The sequence below is a fragment of the Dermochelys coriacea genome, chromosome 1 (assembly GCF_009764565.3).
Source record: "Dermochelys coriacea isolate rDerCor1 chromosome 1, rDerCor1.pri.v4, whole genome shotgun sequence".
Lineage (NCBI taxonomy): Eukaryota > Metazoa > Chordata > Testudines > Dermochelyidae > Dermochelys > Dermochelys coriacea.
This window is the reverse complement of record NC_050068.2, coordinates 181,257,763-181,279,118: the sequence shown is the minus strand read 5'-3', so window position 1 is coordinate 181,279,118 and position 21,356 is coordinate 181,257,763. Positions and strand designations below refer to the sequence as shown.

The window sequence follows — 21,356 nt, the reverse complement described above, 5'->3', positions numbered from 1 at the left end:
GTTATGATCACTTGTACCTAAGCTACCATTGATTTTTACTTCTGTGATCAGTTCCTCTTTATCTGTTAAGATAAGATTTAATATAGAATTCCTTTTCTGGATGCAACACTTTTTGAGTTAGGAAGTGGTCATTTTAATTTTTAGAAATTCCAAGGATGTTTTAGTATTGACATGCTGGAGGTCTCATGCTGCCACTCAAATTAAAGACTCCCAGGATCACAGATCTCCCCCCCCCCACCCCCTCCCAAACATCATAGATAGGTAGACAGATGTGTAAGGAAGCAATCATCCTGTTCCCTACTGTGATTTGATGGTCTGTAGTAGACACCTATTAAAACCCCATCTTTTGCTTTATCTGTTAGGACAGCGATCCATTAGCATTCAGGGTCATTTTCTTCTGAGTTGTCAGTGATTTGGAAACAGGTAATGCCATTTTTGACGTAGAATGCTACTCCCCTCCTCTTTTGCACTCTGTCCTTCCAAAATAAATAAACTGATTTTAACATTCCAATTGTGTGCATTACCCCAACAAGTTTCAGTAATACCAACTAGATTTGAATTTATGCTCATAAACAAGCAATTCCTTTTGTTTCTTAGTCAGGTTCCTAGCATTGGTGTATAAGGAATTCAAGAATTTCTCATGTCCTTGATTAATTTTGTTCTCAGTCTTTCAGGTTGTGCAGAGCACTCATATCTTTCCTCTTTTTACCCTCCTTCCCTTTTGCTATAGATTAACTCCCTCCTGATTACTCAAACTATACAGTCCCTTCTCACCAGAGGAAGTTGACCACTGTATACCACATACCTAGCCAGTGTTTCACTTCTAGAATCCTCTGCTTTTTGTCTACTTTCACTTGTGGGGAAAGGAAGAATCTCTGAGACGATCACTTGGACATGTTTCTTCAGTATGCTTCCAATTTCCCTGAAGTAATTTATTATCTGTGAGATATCTTAAGATACAATGTCACTAGTGCAGATATGAATAAACACCACTGGATCCTTGCCTGTCGACTTAGTGACATCTCATGTCTTGGCTCTGGGAAGGCAGCGTGCTGTCCTGTTGTTTAATCATCCCTTGCAGAATGTTCTTTCAATACTTCTGAGTATTGAATCTTCAACAAGGGTAATTTGGCTTCCTGGGGAAGTTGGAGAACTCTTTGAGGGCAAGCTTGATTTTCTTACAGTTTGGGCCGAGCTGCCTCCACGTGTGCCCTGTACATCTTTGTTACTTGGACCTGCTGAATTTTGAGATATCTGTGGACCGTTCCTGGTGTGAGTCACAGCTGAAAGTGCCAAATTCAGGACAGACTGATAAAAAAGATATGGCAGACACCTCAAAAACTGGTGGCTTATTTTATAGATTCCCCAAACCAGTAACAAAATAAGCATCTGTATCACCACACTGGTTACCAAGAAGCTAAAAACAAGAAGCCTTAGGCAATGCAGCCCCTATCACCACCTAGACATCTGGTCTTTAGGATGAGAAGTTACTGATAACCAGATTCATCACATATAAGGTTCTTCTATCCCAAAGGATCAGCCAGTTACCCAGGTCAATATGTATACTTTCATGTTGAGGACCTGGTGTTGATTTAAAACTTCTAGTTGTGTGGAATTCCTTTTGCTTCTCTTCTCTCTGGTGCCCACTGTCTACCGATAGTCCTCTATCTCCAGCCATGTAAAATGTCACCATGACCTCTTGTCTAGGTTAGGAACTCCAAGGCCTCCTCTCTGTCCCATAGAAGTATCTGAGCAAGATAGCCACCCTCTCTAGACTGAGAGCTTATATAGACAATGTTATAGCCTGCAGCAGAGGAATGTAAATTTTAGTCTATACTAGTATGTGGCTCATGAACTGGCCCACCTGGGATCTGCAGATGTGCACTGAAAGTTCCCTAGTACAAATTAATATAATACTGTTTTGAAACAGGACTACATTAATGTGCACTAAAACTTTTAATGCGCATCAACAAGGTTCAGTTAGTGGATGACACGCTAGCGCAGACTGCAATTTATACCCCTTTGGTGTGGACTGAAGCACCATGTAGACAAGTCATTACACCTGTAAGATATTGACAGAAGCTTGGACCTCAGAGGAAGGGAGCGGGAGTTCACATTCCTATCATGGCTGTTATGAAAGCAAAAAGACAAAACATTTTAAAATGACTTTTCTAACATTTTACGAAATATTGTAAGGACGCTAAGGTCAGATGCTATTAAAGCAAATAACTCCATGTTAAACAGCATTTGTCTAATAATGAAATGTCAGAGTATTGGCTAAATGGTTACTTTTCTGTTCTTTTTCTTGCATAGTAGAAAATGTTGTGTTTCATAGAGTAAATGCTCTCGAAGTAACATCTGTTAAGAAAAATATATTCTTTCCAAAATCATGTTGTAAAATCTGAGTGATGTACACTGAGTGTGACCCATTTTGGGTTATGGAGTAGTAAATCAACTCAATAAAAATAAAAACAAATTGGTTCTTGACGGTTTAATAAGCACTTCATGTAATTGGGGATCAGCAATGGGTGGTTGTGTTTGAATTAGCTTCACAGATTCTACAGGAGGTGTCCACCATTTCTCCTTGAGACACTCTGGCAAAAGTTTCCTTTTGTTATTTGCTGTTAGGCATTTATAACATGTAAGTTAACATTGTGTGAGAACAGAAAAATTGAAATACTTCTCATTACTGCTTAGTTCTGAGCAGGCCACATCCCAAGAGTAGAGAATACATAACATTCCTTCAGCCTCTCCAAGCAATTGCTGAAGATAGAGAGCCTGCCATCTTTCTTTATCCATATATGGATGATGAAGATACTCTTGTATAATTTTTCAGATCTGGCATTGGAGTGAAAGACCGTTTTTTTTAATCACCTAAAGAATCCTTGAATCAATAAGGAACACTAGATGTCAAATAGAGTGGTTTTAATTTCACTTCAGCTGTGTGTCTTTCCTTGGACTACTCAGGCTTGTTAGCTCCCACTTCATTTGTCTGGAGTACAAATGCCTTTTGCATTATAAAAATTGATAGACAATGTACAAATGTTTAGCTCTGAATTTACTTCAGGGTTGTTTGTTTTTTTTTTTAAATTGCAATGTTTAAGTATTAAGCATGATTATCCTTTTTAAAAACTTGGGTATATAAATGCCTATTGTGAAATTACTTGTGGGAGAGGGGTTTGACATGAAACTCTCAAGTTTTCAAGGAAGACAAAGCACCACTCTAATACAGTGTAAAAAAAAAATGTAACAGCTGTGTGTCTTAATGTTTTCCTTTATTAAACTTTCATTAGTGTAAAAGAGAATGTATGCTAAAAATAGTGAGCTACGCTTCAGGAAGTGATAAAGATACTCTTATCGAAGCATCTTCTCAAAGGCCATTAATATGTGATTGCAGAGAGAGGGAGGACAGGAAAGAGAAAACCAGCATTGATTTGAGTTATGTGCTAGCTAAAGCAGAAATCACTTGTCTGTCTTGGCAATATTGGAACACATCATTTCTCTCAGTAAAAATATAGCATCCGTCTATCGTTTTATATTAATATCTGATTTAAGCCTAACTGCATGTTTGCAAAACCTTCCTATCGTCTCAGCATGAGCTCTTAAATATTAATTGTATTTAAATGCTTCTCAGTAGAGGCAGTTATTAGACTTATACTTGCAAAGAGCACTTGCATGCAAGAGACCTCAATTTTTCGTATTTGTGAAGATTAACAGAGAGATACCAATAGTTTTGCGATGGTGATAGTTTACCCTAAAAGTTTCAAATGTCAGAAAGCAATCATTTATAGAAGGTTAATCTGTTTGGGATGCTACTTTGTTCTATTTATCTTCTTATGTACCTCTGAATCAGTTAACTAAGTTACATTGTCTCCCAGATTATTCTAAAACAGTCTTGTACATTGAGAGATCTACATACTAATTTTTACTAAATATATTTTTAAATATCCAGGAAAGAGCACAGCTCTGCTGAAAACAGAGTTGTTCATTTATACTGCTGGATTTGAGACCCAGAGGTTGGTTGCATCTAGAAAGATTAGTATCTAAACTTCCCTAATTTTGGGGAAGAATGATCTATCTGGATCATATTCCAGTTAGTTAAAGAAAGAAAGAACAGTACTAGGTACACGTTGGGTGTCTGTTTCTGAGGATTACCTCTGCAAAATAGCCTCTGCTTCTGTATAGCATGAGAGGTTTGTGGTGCCTCTTTATGCTAGTGACTGCTGAGGCAAATTTAGGCTGAACAGAGCCTGTAAGTAATTGCATTATAACCAAAGGTCAGTGCCCTTTTTGTACCAACAAATAAGGGATTCCCTGTCCCTAAATAATTAAGTAGGAATGTGCACTAAATGTGCATTTGCAAATATTTTAATCAATAAATGTGACTTTTGAGCTGGTTACATCACCATGAATGACTAATCACTTGGCAGAAGCTTCTGTTTTTTCTGATACTTCCCAGATGAGGTCCTGTCTGATGTAGGATTTAAAGTACAGATTACTAAATAATGACAAAACTGCATATCTTCAAAGCTGGTGTGAGGTTAATTAATTTTTATTTTTTTTAAGTGCCTAATGTGTAAAGGGATTTTAACATGATTAAATCAATTAAAAGCAAGTTTTTTTTTCTTTATTCCTATTGTGTAAATCAGAGAATATTCAAAACTATTCTGCATTCTGAGAACCCCTAATTTACAGCTTAAAATGATAAAACTGATTTGGTTCTATTTAAGTAGATGAAAAATAGTAGCTTACTGTTCCTTCTAATTCATCTTAATGAACGCAATGCAATATATTATATTAGTCTTTAAGGACCTTATGTATATCTCGTACTAGAACATGTCATTTTTTTTGAAAGTTGTATGGATATGAGTCAGCTATTTCTTTTGAAAATACACTGCAATTACTCAGTGTTGCAAAACATACATAAAATTAGCTGCTGCTGTGCTTACTGGAAGTTTTTTAATGTCTTTTTTAAATAGAATACTGCTTAATCAAGATCTTACGTTAATTCTCCCTTGAATTTGAATTCTGCTGTAAATAGAAAAGGCACAAAATGTATAATATATTATTCCACAACAGTCTGCTATATGGTATATCATTAATACAGCTTTGAAACTTTACTGTGCTTTTAGCCATTTTATTTTTAGTGAAACAAACACAGAATAAGTATCTTTATCTTATCATATCTATTTTAAACATTTTCTTTATTTTTTTGTAGTTTAACACAGTATTGTACTGTGTTGGGGTTTTTTGTGTTGGTTTTTTAATTTGTCTGCTGCTGTCTAACTCTGCTTGGTTCCAAACGAGGTGTGTAGTTGACTGATCAGTTTGTGACACGTGTTCGTAACTCTGAAATTCTACTGTACTTACAACTTTTAAAATAATTCACCATTTACTCTATTTTTCATGTTTCAGAGTAGCAGCCGTGTTAGTCTGTATTCGCAAAAAGAAAAAGGAGTACTTGTGGCACCTTAGAGACTAACAAATTTATTTGAGCATAAGCTTTCGTGAGCTACATCGAATGCATCCGATGAAGTGAGCTGTAGCTCAAGAAAGCTTATGCTCAAATAAACTTGTTAGTCTCTAAGGTGCCACAAGTACTCCTTTTCTATTTTTCATGTTTCACATTTGAAATAAGATTTTCCTGATGGACTTTCTTGTGGGTTTCAAAGTATTACATTTTAAATGAAGAGTAGGGATGCTGATTCTTTAATGGACTACCAAGAACTAGACAAAAGATGTCTTTGTTAAAGTTATAGGTGTTAAAAAACAAACATACGTTGAAAGAATCTCCCTAAAAATTCCTTTCCCACTCAGTTGCTCAGCTTTCAGTCTTTTGACTCTTGTGATGTGATAATTTCACTGGCTATCCAGTTGCTGTAGCTTTCTAGGGTTGGTGAGACCTGAATTTCTAATATTAACAAAAAACTTGGTTACTTTTTAAAGTTATTTTGGGACAACTTGCAGGGTGCTTTTTACCCATTATAAAAACACAAAAAGGCACAAGTTATTTTTTTTTTTTTTAACCTGTGGAGATCACTGGGGCCAAGCAGTCTTGTACAGCCCACATCACTGTGTCCTCTCTGCTCTTCTTAATGAGTTACCTAGGGCTTGGCCACACTTACGAGTTACAGTGCAATAAAGGAGCCCCGGGCACCCTAGCTCACTACCCATCCACGCTGACAAGGCACGTATAGCGCGCTGTCTCCACGGCTACAGCGCTGCTGGTACTCCACCTCAGTGAGTGGAATAACGTTTGCTGTGCCAGTGTGGACACCCTGGTCTGTTGTTGCACTGTAATCTGTCTCCAGAAGTATCCCACAATGCCTGTTCTAGCCACTCTGGTCATCACTTTGAACTTTACTGCCCTGCCCTCAGGTGACCAACCGTCAGACCACCCCTTTAAATTCTCCTGGAATTTTGAAAATCCCCTTCCTGTTTGCTCAGCCAGGCGTGGAGTGCTCTCAGCAAATCTTTCCAGATGACCATGCCTCCACTCGCTAGGCGATCCTCAGTATGACGCAATGGTGAGTTGCTGGACCTCATCCGTGTTTGGGGGGAGGAAGCTGTCCAGTCCCAGCTGCACTCCAGCTGCAGAAATTACGATATCTTCGGGCAGATATCAAGGGCCATGTTGGAAAGGGGCCATGACTGGGATGCACTGCAGTGCAGGGTTAAAGTGAAGGACCTGCAGAATGCTTACCACAAAGCCCGAGAGGCAAACAGTAGCTGCCCCCGCGACCTGCCATTTTTACAAACAGCTGGATGCGATACTTAGGGGTGACCCCACCTCCATGCCAAGTACCACAATGGACACCTCAGAGGCCAGTGTAACAAGGCAGTAGGAGGAGGAGCAGCAAAGCGGGAGCAAGGGTGCTCTGGCAGAGGAAGACATCTCGGAATCCCTAGATGCATGCTCTCAGAAGCTGTGCTCAAGCCAGGAGGAAGGTAGCCAGTTGCAGCTGCCAGGTTCTTGGGGAAGGACAAACACCAGAGGAGGTTCCCAGTAAGCAGCTTTTATTTTGGGAAGGAAGTTATTCACTGCGGGCTCTTGGTGTGAGGAGGGTTAGGGCTGCATACATGCCTAGATGCGGAATAGGGCATTGATGTGCTCTCTCACATCGTGGTAATCGGCCTCAATGATCTCTTCAAAACCAGAACTTGGGCAATGCGCTTGCACAGGTTTTTCAGGAGAGCCACTATGGTCCTTGTCCCAGTAAAGCTAACTTGTCCACGCCACTGTGCCATGAGGGGCGAGGGGACCATTGCTGCACGCAGGCAAGCTGTGATTGTACCATTCCCCATCCAACCCCACCCCCTTGCCCTTTGTGTTTCCCAAGCAGTTGTGTTGTGTTTCTTTTAAATAAATTGATTTTTTTGGCTTTGAAAACAGTCTTTATTATTGCATAACGTAAAAGAAACCTTGGCCCAGGAAAGTAACAGGCGCTGCAAGTCAGTGTATCATGCATAGCAAAGACTAATTCCTACCGCACTTCACTCCTGTGCAAGGCAGCACTACAAACTTTCAGCCTCAAAATGCTCCCTCTAGGCATCCCTAATCCTTGCAGCCCTGCACTGGGTCCTTCTAATAGCCCTGCTCTCTGGCTGTTCAAATTCAGCCTCCAGGTGTTGAATATCCAATATAACTGCGGGGATGCTGTTATCGGCCAGGTCCAGCTTCCCAGATAGAGAGCGCCAGTGACCCTCTAAGTGGCCTAAAGCACACTCCACAGTCATTCTGCACCGGCTCAGCCTGTTGTTGAACTGCTCCTTGCTGCTGTCAAGGCTTCCTGTGTAGGGTTTCATGAGCCACAGCATTAAAGGGTAAGCGGGGTCTCCAAGAATCACAATGGACATTTCGACTGTGATCTTCTGGTCTGGGGAAAAAAGTCCCGGCTTGCAGCTTCCTGAACAGGCCAGTGTTACAAAAGACACATGCGTCATGCACTTTTCCGGGCCAGCCTGCTTTAATGTCAATGAAATGCCCACAGTGATCCACAAGCACCTGGAGAACCATAGAGAAATACTCCTTCCGATTAACATATTCACAGGCTAGGTGGGCTGGTGCCAGAATTGGAATATACGTCCCATCTATCACCCCTCCGCAGTTAGGGAAACCCATTTGTGCAAAGACAGCCACAATGTCATGCACATTACCTGGAGTCACGGTTCCTCTGAGCAGGATGTGATTAAAGGCCCTGCAAACTTGCATCAATAAGATTCCAATGTTTGACTTCCCCACTCCAAACTGGTTAGCGACTGATTAATAGCTGTCTGGAGTTGCCAGCTTCCAGATAGCAATAGCCACCCACTTCTTCAACGCCAGGACAGCTCTCAATCTTGTCTTTGCGCCGCAGGGTTGGGGGAGCTCCTCATAGACCCATGAAAGTGGCTTTTCTCATCCGAAAGTTTTGCAGCCACTGCTCATCACCCCAGACTTCCATGACTATGTGATCCCACCACTCAGTGCTTGTTTCCTGAGCCCAAAGTGGCGTTCCACTTTGGTGGTGAGCACGTCTGTGAATGCCACAAGCAAATTTATGGTGTTTGCGTTACTCGAGTCGATATCATCATCTGAATCCTCACTATCACTTTGGATCTTAAGGAATAACTCTACTGCCAAACGTGATGCGCTGGCGAGACTCGTCAGCATATTCCTCAGCAGTTCGGGCTCCGTTCCCGCAGACCGAAAGGGAAGACCAAGCACACAGTACAAAAACCATTGAAAGAGGCGCCAAATGTGGATGGAAGCAAAGGGAATGCTGGGATGCGAACTGATGCATCACGGGGCGTTGGGACAGGGCCCAGAATGTCCCGCACCTCCAGCCCCCTTCCCTACAGCACCAGAATGGGAAGAGGTGCTCTGTGGGATAGCTGCTCATAATGCACCGCTCCCAATGCCGCTGCAAATGTGACCACACCAGTGCACTTGCAGCCGTCAGTGTGGACAGACTGCAGCGCTTTCCTTACTGTGCTATACGAAGGCGGATTTAACTCATAGGACTCTACTTCTGCAAGTGTAGCCATGCCCCTAGATTAAAGCAAGTTTGGATATGTCTTCAAACTTCAGATTACATCCCTGGTTTCAGTGTAGATGCAGCCTACCTTCACACTTACAGATGCTCTGCGCATATCTGTCTGGTTTACTTTACTCAATAAGTGCATGTTGGAAGACTGAGGACTCTAAACAGCTCATTTTGTTTAATAAAAATATGCTTGTCAGTGTGTTTTAGCAGCTTATGCTGCTGTAGATTTTTTTTTTTTAAAGTGTGTTGTAACATTTTAAGCATCTCAGGCAGCTTAAATGCTTAGGCAGCCTTGAAGATTTTCTTTCTGCTTTAAAAAAAGATAGCTCTATGGATGTGCAATTAAAACAAATTGAATTTATAATCAAAGGAGAGGTTAGTGCACCTGTGTGTGTGTGTGTATATCTTATTTATTTATTTCTGGTTTGTTTGTAAGAGTGTGCTTCTGGAATTCACTGTATATGGGCAGGAAGGCTCAGTATAACCCAATTGACTTCTGTAGGGCTCTGCAAAGACACAGTACATTGCAGGATTGAGGTGTAAATGTGTCACTTAACATATTCATTAATACTGCAATTGTTAATATTGTAAAAATGTGGCATAAATTATATAGATTGTGCAGTGTAATTGAGCTATCATTGCTATTGAAACCTTAATTTTCCAATTCCCTGAATTTTTGTAATTTAGTCACAATTTTAAACAGGCTGCAGTCAAAAATGTTTCCTGTGGCTTGATTCCAGGAATTTACCAATTAAGGCCTGGTTCCTCAAATGCATTATGCATTTTATTAACTTTATGCATTTGAGCAGTCTTGGGTGTAAGTGTGGAAAGATTTGCTTTAAAATAGAAGGAGATGTAATATACAAGGTACTTGTGTTGCATTGGTTTTCACAGCTATTTTATTTTAGGTGTTCTAGGTGTTTAAAAGATCAAAAATTAAAACATAACCTGCAGTGCAAAGTTCACAGCACTTTACAAGTCTTTTGATATTATCAAATTTGCTACAATTCAAAGAGAAAAAATTCTTGCCTACTTCTAATATTATGAATTCTACACAGATAGCAATATGAATATAACCTAATTGAATTCAGCAAAAAGATCATGGTATGTAGATCTAGTCTAAAAAGGCAGCGTGAAGATGATGTGATAGCAAATGATTGATCATAAAGAGTAAGGGGGGAAAATACTAGGGGTTAAGAATTTAAGATTAGCAGAAATTTGTATGGAAAATGTTTATTAGGATTTTATATTACTTAGAACTCAGAAGCCTCAAACAAGATAGGGGCCCCTTTGACTGTTAACATGGTGCAAAAATATGCCAAGGTAGTTCCTCCTGTGAAGAATTCACAGGAAAAAAATGACACAGGAGAGGGGAAGGGAGAGAGACCCAAATATATAGAATTGTTGAATTAGTTTGTAATCTTCTTACATTATAAATAGATAAAGCAGGTACCAACTATTTCCCTTGCCCCATATCCTTCTTAACCTTGTAAGACACTTAAAAATGTTGGCAATTTTAACAGGAGTCATATTAAAAGTGTTGTGTTTGCAAGTCAATAATATTAGTGGTATTGGCTGTATTTCCTATAATAGGAAATAGGGATTCTAGAGATAAATGGCACAAATGTTTTCTCAAGTGAGGATTTCAGTGGTAACTGCTCTAATACTGCCAGGTTATATGAACATTTTACTCCATGTATGCTAAAAATGTGCATGCACACAAAAATAAAATAATAAATCATAGAAAGTGTGATACTGTAATGAATTGTTAATGAACTCTACTTGAATAAACAATGTTACTCTCTCAAGGCCAAATCATTTCACCCAGTGCAAAAACAGAATATGGGTTTGCATACTATTATTCCATGTGATTAGGGGTATGTAATGTAAAATGTTCCCCTTTCCTCCATACAACAGTTTCAAGTCAAAGCCAGATTGAAAACCATGGATTCTACTACTTTACACTATCCATAACCCTATGTGGGTTTCCAAGTGGATTCCGTGTAGTTGTGGATCAATTCATACTCCACTTTTGCAGTAGCACAGATTAGAACATTGTTAAGCATCAAATAGGTGGTGTGGAGCTCTCTCTGCAGAGACTTTCTGCAGCAAACTACCCCTAGTGCAGTGTGAGCCCTATTTAATGTTTTTAATCAAGTAAATACTAATGGAAACTCCGTGATTATGGGAGACTTTAACTTCCCAGATATAGACTGGAGGACCAGTGATAGTAATAATAATAGGGCTCAGATTTTCCTAGATGCGATAGTTGATGGATTCCTTCATCAAGTAGTTGCTGAACCGACTAGAGGGGATGCCATTTTAGATTTAATTTTGGTGAGTAGCGAGGACCTCGTAGAAGAAATGGTTGTAGGGGATAATCTTGGCTCAAGTGATCATGAGCTAATTCAGTTCAAACTGAATGGAAGGATTAACAAAAATAAATCTGCAACTAGAGTTTTTGATTTCAAAAGGGCTGACTTTCAAAAATTAAGGCAATTAGTTAGGGAAGTGGATTGGACTGAAGAATTTATGGATCTAAAGGTAGAGGAGGCCTGGGATTACTTTAAATCAAAGCTGCAGAATCTATCGGAAGCCAGTATCCCAAGAAAGGGGAAAAAATTCACAGGAAGGAGTTGTAGACCAAGCTGGATGAGCAAGCATCTTAGAGAGGTGATTAAGAAGAAGCAGAAAGCATACAGGGAGTGGAAGATGGGAGGGATCAGCAAGGAAAGCTACCTAATTGAGGTCAGAACATGTAAGGATAAAGTGAGACAGGCTAAAAGTCGAGTAGAGTTGGACCTTGCAAAGGGAATTAAAACCAATAGTAAAAGGTTCTATGTCCATATAAATTAGAAGAAAACTAAGAAAGAAGAGGTGGGGCCGCTAAACACTGAGGATGGAGTGGAGAATTTTTAATGAATCTGTAAACTCAGGAGTAGTACCGAATGATTGGAGAATTGCTAATACAGTTCCTATTTTTAAGAAAGGGAAAAAAAAGTGATCCGGGTAACTACAGGCCAGTTAGTTTGACATCTGTAGAATGCAAGGTCCTGGAAAAAATTTTCAAGGAGAAATTAGTTAAGGACATTGAAGTCAATGGTAAATGGGACAAAATACAACATGGTTTTACAAAAGGTAGATCGTGCCAAACCAACCTAATCTCCTTTTTTGAAAAAGTAACATTTTTTAGATAAAGGAAATGCAGTGGATCTAATTTACCTAGATTTCAGTAAGGCATTTGATACCGTTCCACATGGGGAATTAGTAGTTAAATTGGAGAAGATGGGGATCAATATGAACATCAAGAGGTGGATAAGGAATTGGGTAAAGGGGAGACTGCAATGGGTCCTACTGAAAGGAGAACTGTCAGGTTGGAGGGAGGTTACCAGTGGAGTTCCTCAGGGATCGGTTTTGGGACCAATCTTATTTAATCTTTTTATTACTGACCTTGGCACAAAAAGTGGGAGTGTGCTAATAAAGTTTGCAGATGATACAAAGCTGGGAGGTATTGCCAATTCAGAGAAGGATCGGGATATTATACAGGAGGATCTGGATGAGCTTGTAAACTGGAGTAATAGTAATAGGATGAAATTTAATAGTGAGAAGTGTAAGGTTATGCATTTAGGGATTAATAACAAGCATTTTAGTTACAAGTTGGGGACGCATCAATTAGAAGTAACGGAAGAGGAGAAGGACCTTGGAGTATTGGTTGATCATAGGATGACTATGAGCTGCCAATGGGATATGGCTGTGAAAAAAACTAATGCGGTTTTGGGATGCATCAGGAGAGGCATTTCCAGTAGGGATAAGGAGGTTTTAGTACCATTATACAAGGCACTGGTGAGACCTCACCTAGAATACTGTGTGCAGTTCTGGGCTCCCATGTTTAAGAAGGATGAATTCAAACTGGAGCAGGTACAGAGAAGGGCTACTAGGATGATCCGAGGAATGGAAAACTTGTCTTATGAAAGGAGACTTAAGGAGCTTGGCTTGTTTAGCCTAACTAGAAGAAGGTTGAAGGGAGATACGATTGCTTTCTATAAATATATCCAAAAGGATAAATACAGGAGAGGGAGAGGAATTATTTCAGCTCAGCACCAATGTGGACACAAGAACAAATGGGTATAAACTGACCACCAGGAAGTTTAGACTTGAAATTAGACGAAGGTTTCTAAACATCAGAGGAGTGAAGTTTTGGAATAGCCTTCCAAGGGAAGCAGTGGGGGCAAAAGATCTGGTTTTAAGATTCTACTCGATAAGTTTATGGAGGAGATGGTATGATGGGATAATGGGATTTTGGTAAGTAATTGATCGTTAAATATTCAGGGTAAATAGGCCTAATCCCCTGAAATGGGATATTAGATGGATGGGATCTGAGTTACCCAGGAAAGAATTTTCTGTAGTATCTGGCTGGTGAATTTTGCCCGTATGCTCGGGGTTTAGCTGATCGCCATATTTGGGGTCGGGAAGGAATTTTCCTCCAGGGTAGATTGGAGAGGCCCTGGAGGTTTTTCGCCTTCCTCTGTAGCATGGTTGACTTGAGGGAGGCTTCTCTGCTCCTTGAAGTCTTTAAACCATGATTTAAGGACTTCAATAGCTCAGACATAGGTGAGGTTTTTTGTAGGAGTGGGTGGGTGAGATTCTGTGGCCTGCGCTGTGCAGGAGGTCGGACTAGATGATCAGAATGGTCCCTTCTGACCTTAGTATCTATGAATCTGTGTGAGCATACTGGTCCCAAGGTTTTCTGGACTATGTCTGCAGAGATTGAGGATTCAAGAGATTTTAGGTTTACTGGTGATATCCAGACTGTCATGAAGCTTTGAAGAGTGTATGTTGCAATTTTTATGGAAGCTGTTTGTGGCTTATGTACCTGCTGCAAAAGAATGCTACATTATAAGAACATTCCATTTGTTCAGTTACCATCCTGTCCCTCTGGGTTTTTTTTTCTGTCAATTTCTGTTTGTTTTTTTTGTTATTAGTGTGTCCAGTGACCTCAGATTACATAGCTTCATCCTTTGTAACTCAACCTTTCTGATTATACTGGTATCTGGTATTGGCTGAAACTACAAACACTTAAAGTACAGATGGCGACTTCATTGCTGTTTGTTTCTTGTGTCTCTAAAGGATAGTATGATTTCTGATATTTTCCTCACCCGATACTCTTCACAGAAGTCTTCTTAAAACCTCTTTTAAGAAGTTAAGTTTTTTCCAGGCAATACCTAACTTTTATTTAAAATGTATCACTTAATTTTACAAAAAGAAAAGGAGTACTGGTGGCACCTTAGAGACTAACAAATTTATTAGAGCATAAGCTTTCGTGAGCTACAGCTCACTTCATCGGATGCATTTGGTGGAAAAAACAGAGGAGAGATTTATATACACACACACAGAGAACATGAAACAATGGGTTTATCATACACACTGTAAGGAGAGTGATCACTTAAGATAAGCCATCACCAGCAGCAGGGGGGGGAAAGGAGGAAAACCTTTCATGGTGACAAGCTAGGTAGGCTAATTCCAGCAGTTAACAAGAATATCAGAGGAACAGTGGGGGGTGGGGTGGGAGGGAGAAATACCATGGGGAAATAGTTTTACTTTGTGTAATGCATCCAATGAAGTGAGCTGTAGCTCACGAAAGCTTATGCTCTAATAAATTTGTTAGTCTCTAAGGTGCCACAAGTACTCCTTTTCTTTTTGTGTAATGACTCATCCATTCCCAGTCTCTATTCAAGCCTAAGTTAATTGTATCCAGTTTGCAAATTAATTCCAATTCAGCAGTCTCTCGTTGGAGTCTGTTTTTGAAGCTTTTTTGTTGAAGTATAGCCACTCTAAGATCTGTGATCGAGTGACCAGAGAGATTGAAGTGTTCTCCAACTGGTTTTTGAATGTTATAATTCCAGATCATACCACTCGATCCATTGTCTACAGCCAAGCGCTACGATATAACCGCATTTGCTCCAATCCCTCAGACAGAGACAAACACCTACAAGATCTCTATCATGCATTCCTACAACTACAATACCCACCTGCTGAAGTGAAGAAACAGATTGACAGAGCCAGAAGAGTACCCAGAAGTCACCTACTACAGGACAGGCCCAACAAAGAAAACAACAGAACGCCACTAGCCATCACCTTCAGCCCCCAACTAAAACCTCTCCAACGCATCATCAAGGATCTACAACCTATCCTGAAGGACGAGCCATCACTCTCACAGATCTTGGGAGACAGACCAGTCCTTGCATACAGACAGCCCCCCCAATCTGAAGCAAATACTCACCAGCAACCACACACCACACAACAGAACCACTAACCCAGGAACCTATCCTTGCAACAAAGCCCGTTGCCAACTCTGTCCACATATCTATTCAGGGGATACCATCATAGGGCCTAATCACATCAGCCACACTATCAGAGGCTCGTTCACCTGCGCATCTACCAATGTGATATATGCCATCATGTGCCAGCAATGCCCCTCTGCCATGTACATTGGCCAAACTGGACAGTCTCTACGTAAAAGAATGAATGGACACAAATCAGACGTCAAGAATTATAACATTCAAAAACCAGTTGGAGAACACTTCAATCTCTCTGGTCACTCGATCACAGACCTAAGAGTGGCTATACTTCAACAAAAAAGCTTCAAAAACAGACTCCAACGAGAGACTGCTGAATTGGAATTAATTTGCAAACTGGATACAATTAACTTCGGCTTGAATAGAGACTGGGAATGGATGAGTCATTACACAAAGTAAAACTATTTCCCCATGGTATTTCTCCCTCCCACCCCACCCCCCACTGTTCTTCTGATATTCTTGTTAACTGCTGGAATTAGCCTACCTTGCTTGTCACCATGAAAGGTTTTCCTCCTTTTTCCCCCCCCTGCTGTTGGTGATGGCTTATCTTAAGTGATCACTCTCCTTACAGTGTGTATGATAAACCCATTGTTTCATGTTCTCTCTGTGTGTGTGTGTATATAAATCTCTCCTGTTTTTTCCACCAAATGCATCCGATGAAGTGAGCTGTAGCTCACGAAAGCTTATGCTCTAATAAATTTGTTAGTCTCTAAGGTGCCACCAGTACTCCTTTTCTTTTTGCGAATACAGACTAACACGGCTGCTACTCTGAAACCCATCACTTAATTTTGTTTCTCTTTGTGGCAAGATGGCCGATTTTAGTTTGGTGGGTCCTGCGCTTTTCTTGGCGGGGATCTAGGATGCCACCCTTTGCCCCTGCTCTTGGGTGCTGGGGGCCCCCCTACTAGCCTGGGAAGGTGGTAGAGGAGGGAAGGAGTCTGGGTTTGCTCCTCGCTCTGAGTCCCAGCCAGTCGCACCCCTGTGGGTTTCTTACCCTTGTCCCCCTAGGTGGGGTTACCCTTGGTCCTTAGATGCTGGGGGGAAGGGAGTATCCTGGTTCTGCTGGGCTGGGTCTCCCTTACTCCAATTCTCAGGTCTTCCAAATCTTTCAACGCCCCTCCAAGCTCCGCTCCGCTCCAGTCCAGTCCTTTCTCCTTCTCCTCCTCCTCCCTTGTCTGCCTAATGCAGGGGCTTTTATTAAGTTTCTAATGGGCCTTAATTGACTGCAGGTGCTCCAATTAACCTGCAGCCACCTTCCCTAGTCTACAGGGAACCACGCCTTAATTAGCCTTGAGCTTATATATTTCCCCTCTAGCACTCTCCCACTGCTCCCTGGTCCTCCTGTATCACAGTGTCTCCCATCACTAATCATTCATTTACACATTTTTATCTCAACATTCTCCAGTCTAATTATTTAGCTTATAGCATATTCTTGCCTACCAACTTTATTCTTTATTTAGTGATTTTAACCCTCCCCCACCCAAGTCAATGATACATTGAAGAAAAAGTTAGTCTTTATGCGGGACAGTTGCCAAAGAAGTTTATGGAATATAACTCAGACAAGCAGGCTGGTTGGATTATTTGCTTGAAGAGGAAGAATGATGTTCAAGGCTGACCTGATGAATGGACTGTGGGGAAGAGAATGTAGTGTAAAGGCACAGGCTTCCATCAGAGAGAGAGAGAGAGAGAGTGAAGAATGGAGCCAAGCTGTAGGTTTCTCTGATGAAGATACCATGGGGGAGAGTGTCCTTAATACAGGAGCTATAATTAGAGAGTGAGGGAAACTTTTTTGTTTACTGTGCCTATATAAGCTTAAATATTGGTTCTCCTAGTAATTTCCCTTGTTCTTTCAAGCCTGTTTCAGCTCTTGTTTTTGTATATTTATTTCCCCCACCAGTGATATTTATTCTATTAAAAATGTCTTAGTGTATTAGGCAACCAGATAGAATAAGATCAGAAGTGGTCATAGAAACTGCCAAATTACTTTTTCTGTGAACCTGTAGCAAGTCTCTACAGGTAAAAAACTAATGCATACTCAGCTGAACTCCTACTGGAAATGGTGCTTTCAGGAGTGATTTATAACTGTTGTGTAAATCAGAAAATATCTTTTTTAAATTAAAAATCCCCATTTAAAATACTTGGTTCTAAAAAAGCACAGTCCACCACCAGTTGCATGCAAAACAACATTTAATTGCTGTCTTATTTTTTTAAATTAGCAAAAAGTGTAACATTTAACAATACTACAGTAAGTGATATTAAATTCTTGAAGCAACTCCTGTGATCCAAGACTACCTAATGTTAACAGTATAGTTATTGGCAAAAAGAAAAGGAGTACTTGTGGCACCTTAGAGACTAACAAATTTATTAGAGCATAAGCTTTCGTGAGCTACAGCTCACTTCATCGGATGCATCCGATGAAGTGAGCTGTAGCTCGCGAAAGCTTATGCTCTAATAAATTTGTTAGTCTCTAAGGTGCCACAAGTACTCCTTTTCTTTTTGCGAATACAGACTAACACGGCTGCTACTCTGAAACCTGTGAGTATAGTTATTGGTAGCTTCCTTCTTCCAAATGCCAAAAATGAGTTTTAAAAATAATTATGTGAGATGTTTGCTTCCTTTTGATCTGCAAATCACAGAAATGTATAATTTACTTTGGCGCTAAGCCTTGGCTAGTATGAAGTTTTGGTTTTGATTTTTCGAATACAGCATAAACCGTATTTCACTGGATTTAACCACATTCTGAGAAGCAAATAAAAGTAGTAGGAATGAATATCTAGATTAAACAGTAATATGTTATATTGGATTAGTCTTTTCTAAAACAAATTTAGCCTAACTTCCTCCATCTTAAAATTGCATGCTGTTAAAATGAGAATTGTTTTAGTAGAATAAATTGTTGTATGGAAAAACAATGAAGAACGTTGTTTGACGTGTCCATTATGATGGAACAACATTCAGTAGAATATGGCTGGTACAAGTATTAAGTAGAGAATACTTTGTGTTCGGAAACTTCATATATTTTCATGCCTTAAACTTTAGAAATTGTTCCTATTAATATTCTAGTTGGGAAGTTCTGAGATTCCTTCTCTCTAATTTGAGATGGTGGATAGAAGAATATGGCTTTGATGGCTTCCGGTTTGATGGTGTTACATCTATGCTATATCACAATCATGGAATTGGTAAGTAGATTAATCAGTCTACTTTTCAATTAAAGAACATTCTGCCTCTTGGTCTTACGGCGGTACTTTTCATGAAATGGTAATAACAAAAAGATACACTGGGTAGACCTACATTTAAGCTATTTTAAAATAGCAATTGTTAATCTTTTGCTGTGCTGTGATTAAATGGATTATTGGAATTTTTTTTTTTTTTTTTTTTTTTTTACAGTTTGACACTTTGTAAATCTGACTCACTGTATTTGGGGTCTCTCTCTTTTTTGGTCACTAGGTACAGGCTTCAGTGGAGATTACCATGAATATTTTGGTCTACATGTTGATGAAGATGCCCTCATTTATCTAATAATGGCCAACCACATGGTTCATTTATTGCATCCAGAATCCATAACAGTAGCTGAGGTAATATTAAGTGTAGCCATTTCTTTATATGTGAGTAAAGGTTTATAGTATCAGTAAATAAGTGTACCTATGAAATGTCATTCGGTCTTTATTACAACTTCTTCAGAGTTATTTGTATACGTCACATCATTTAACATGAATCAATTTCCGTTGTAGTGAACGTTGCTTGCTAATTATTAGTGACAATTTTGTTAAAGAAAAATATCAGCAGATAAATACTAGGGTGGATGGGTTCCTCCTCCATGCAATTATCTGTGTGTTGGGGCGGGGAGGAGGGAGAATTAAGTATTAATGTTTTTTTTTCTCTACATTGGTGGGACAGTACAGATGCTGTGAGTTACGAAGCTTGTATGAAGGTTCTTAGTTTAGATATCATTGCTTTGCTTGCTTGTTATTGCTCTATGATTGCCAAATGTTGACTAGTTATTCATGGTACCAAATGTTCACAATTCACAGTCCCAAAGACTGTGCGGATATAATTCAATATATGCATAATTGATAACTCCCTTCTGTGATTAAATATGATAAATTTTGAAGTTTCTTAAATGTTTAGGCTAATTTAGATTTAACATTAAAATTGTCTGGGTTTCTGAATAAGTAGGATTCTTCTTTGAGTGCTTACTCATGTTGATTCCATTCTAGTGGTGCACGCACCCATGTGCCCAGTCATTGGGGGTTTTTGCCTTAGCAATATCCGTAGGGCCAGCAGTGGCGCCCTCTTGAGTGTCGCACTCATGCGTCAGTATATCAGGCGCCATGAGCCCTGTTCCCTCTCCGTTCCTTTTTAGTGCCCAGGGTAGTTAGTTGAAGTGCCTTTCCTTGCATAGCAAGGGCTAGCGGTTTTGTCTCTTCTGACTTTGAGCCTTAGGGATTTGTAAATAGTTGTTGATAGTAGTTAGTGTTAAGAAGTTAAGTGTAGTTAGGAGTTAGAAGTTAGTCACAGCGGGGACTTTGCTCCGGGTGGGGCATGCCCCTTTCTCCGAGGTTTAAGCCCTGCGCAGACTGTAACAGGCCTCTACCAGTAAGTGACCCCCAAGTGCTGTCTGAAGTGTTTGGGGGAATCGCATGTGAAGGAGAAGTGTCATTGTTGTAAAAATTTTCGATCCAGGACTCAGAGTGGGATATTCATTTGCAGGCATTCCTTGTGGAGACTGAGGAATTCCTTCATCCGGCTTCTGAGCCATCTGACCAAGACTCGTCTAGTACATCAGCCTTGGTGCACACTGCACCCCCAGCACCTGGCTCCTCCCAGCACTGCACCCCATCACCGGTGGCCAGAAAGAAAATGAAGAAGCACGGCCCCCCTGCACTGGGCAAGAAAGGCCATGGGGCATCAGGCAAAGGACCCAGTTCGGCCCACCCAGTCACTCTGGAGCCACATGGATGTGCCTTCTCGGTCAGGGCCCTTAGCCCCTTAAAGGATCCACCACTAACTCCTGGGAGCGGTAGGGGACTCAAACATGACGGCATCAACACTTTCCTAAACTCCCCTGGCACTGAGTGAGCATAGGCCCACGCTGCTGGCACAGGCTCCCTACTAGGGCAAGCCAGCTGCTAAGACCCCGCAGGAGGCAGTAGAACACTGCTGATCCCCCGAAACAAGGCAGCGCTCTCCAGCTCTGTGCTGCAGATCTCCAGCATCGCAGCCCAGATCCTCTGGGGCTCACCCTTGATCACCAGCACTGCGATTGCGGTCCCTGCCATCTCTACATAGATTGCCTTGGGGGAGGCGCCGGTCTCTGTTCTACCGGCACCGTTTCCCTCCCTCCAGTTATCCTCTCAGTGCAGATCTCAGTTGCCTTCCCCATGGGAGCACTCCCTGTCACGATTCTAGTCCCCCCGGCCCCGGTCCCCTTGATATTGGCACCGATCCTCTCTCTCCAAACACTGGTCTCCGGCAGCAACAGTCAGCAGGCAGACGCAGACATCAACAGCCTCGCTGTGGTCACTGGAGGGGGATTCCTATGGCACGGAAGGGCAGTTCAGCCCCTCGTTAAGACCTCACTGGTGCAAATGGGCACCTGAGGCCTCATCGATGTCTATGGCATTACCTTGGCAGCATGGCCAGTGGCCTTACTGGAGCATGTGGGGCATGCTGGTGGTGACGATGCCCCCTTCGCATCGCTCATCTGCTGCTGCCTCAGAGCAACGCTGGCATCACCAGCAGCAGCAGGCTCAGTGCATTAGACCCGCTTGGAAGTTGGGGTAAAGGAGACAGCACCCACCCCAAAACTCCCCTCTCCCATGGGGGATTATGCCCCGGAGCCTCCCCTGGAGGTACAGTCATCATCTTCATCCCCGGATGAGGCAGTCATGGAACCTTTGAGGGCCAGCCCTCTGGACGATTTTAAGGAACACCAGGCCCTGCTTTGACGGGTGGCCGAGAACTTGGGCCTATAGAT

At 41.1% G+C, this 21,356-nt stretch overlaps 1 protein-coding gene across 6 annotated transcripts in view; it reads left to right on the top strand.

The window, feature by feature from the left end:
- GBE1 (1,4-alpha-glucan branching enzyme 1) overlaps positions 1 to 21,356 on the top strand; it is a 274,774-nt gene that overhangs the window by 150,215 nt on the left and 103,203 nt on the right. For all 6 annotated transcript variants that reach the window (XR_006279482.1, XM_043509634.1, XM_043509617.1 and 3 more), the window contains 2 exons: positions 18,443 to 18,558; positions 18,827 to 18,954. Coding sequence is in view for 5 of the 6 variants with exons in the window: in XM_043509634.1 (XP_043365569.1) it covers positions 18,443 to 18,558; positions 18,827 to 18,954 (244 nt within the window). In the remaining variant the exon portion in view is untranslated. The remainder of the gene's footprint in view (positions 1 to 18,442; positions 18,559 to 18,826; positions 18,955 to 21,356) is intronic.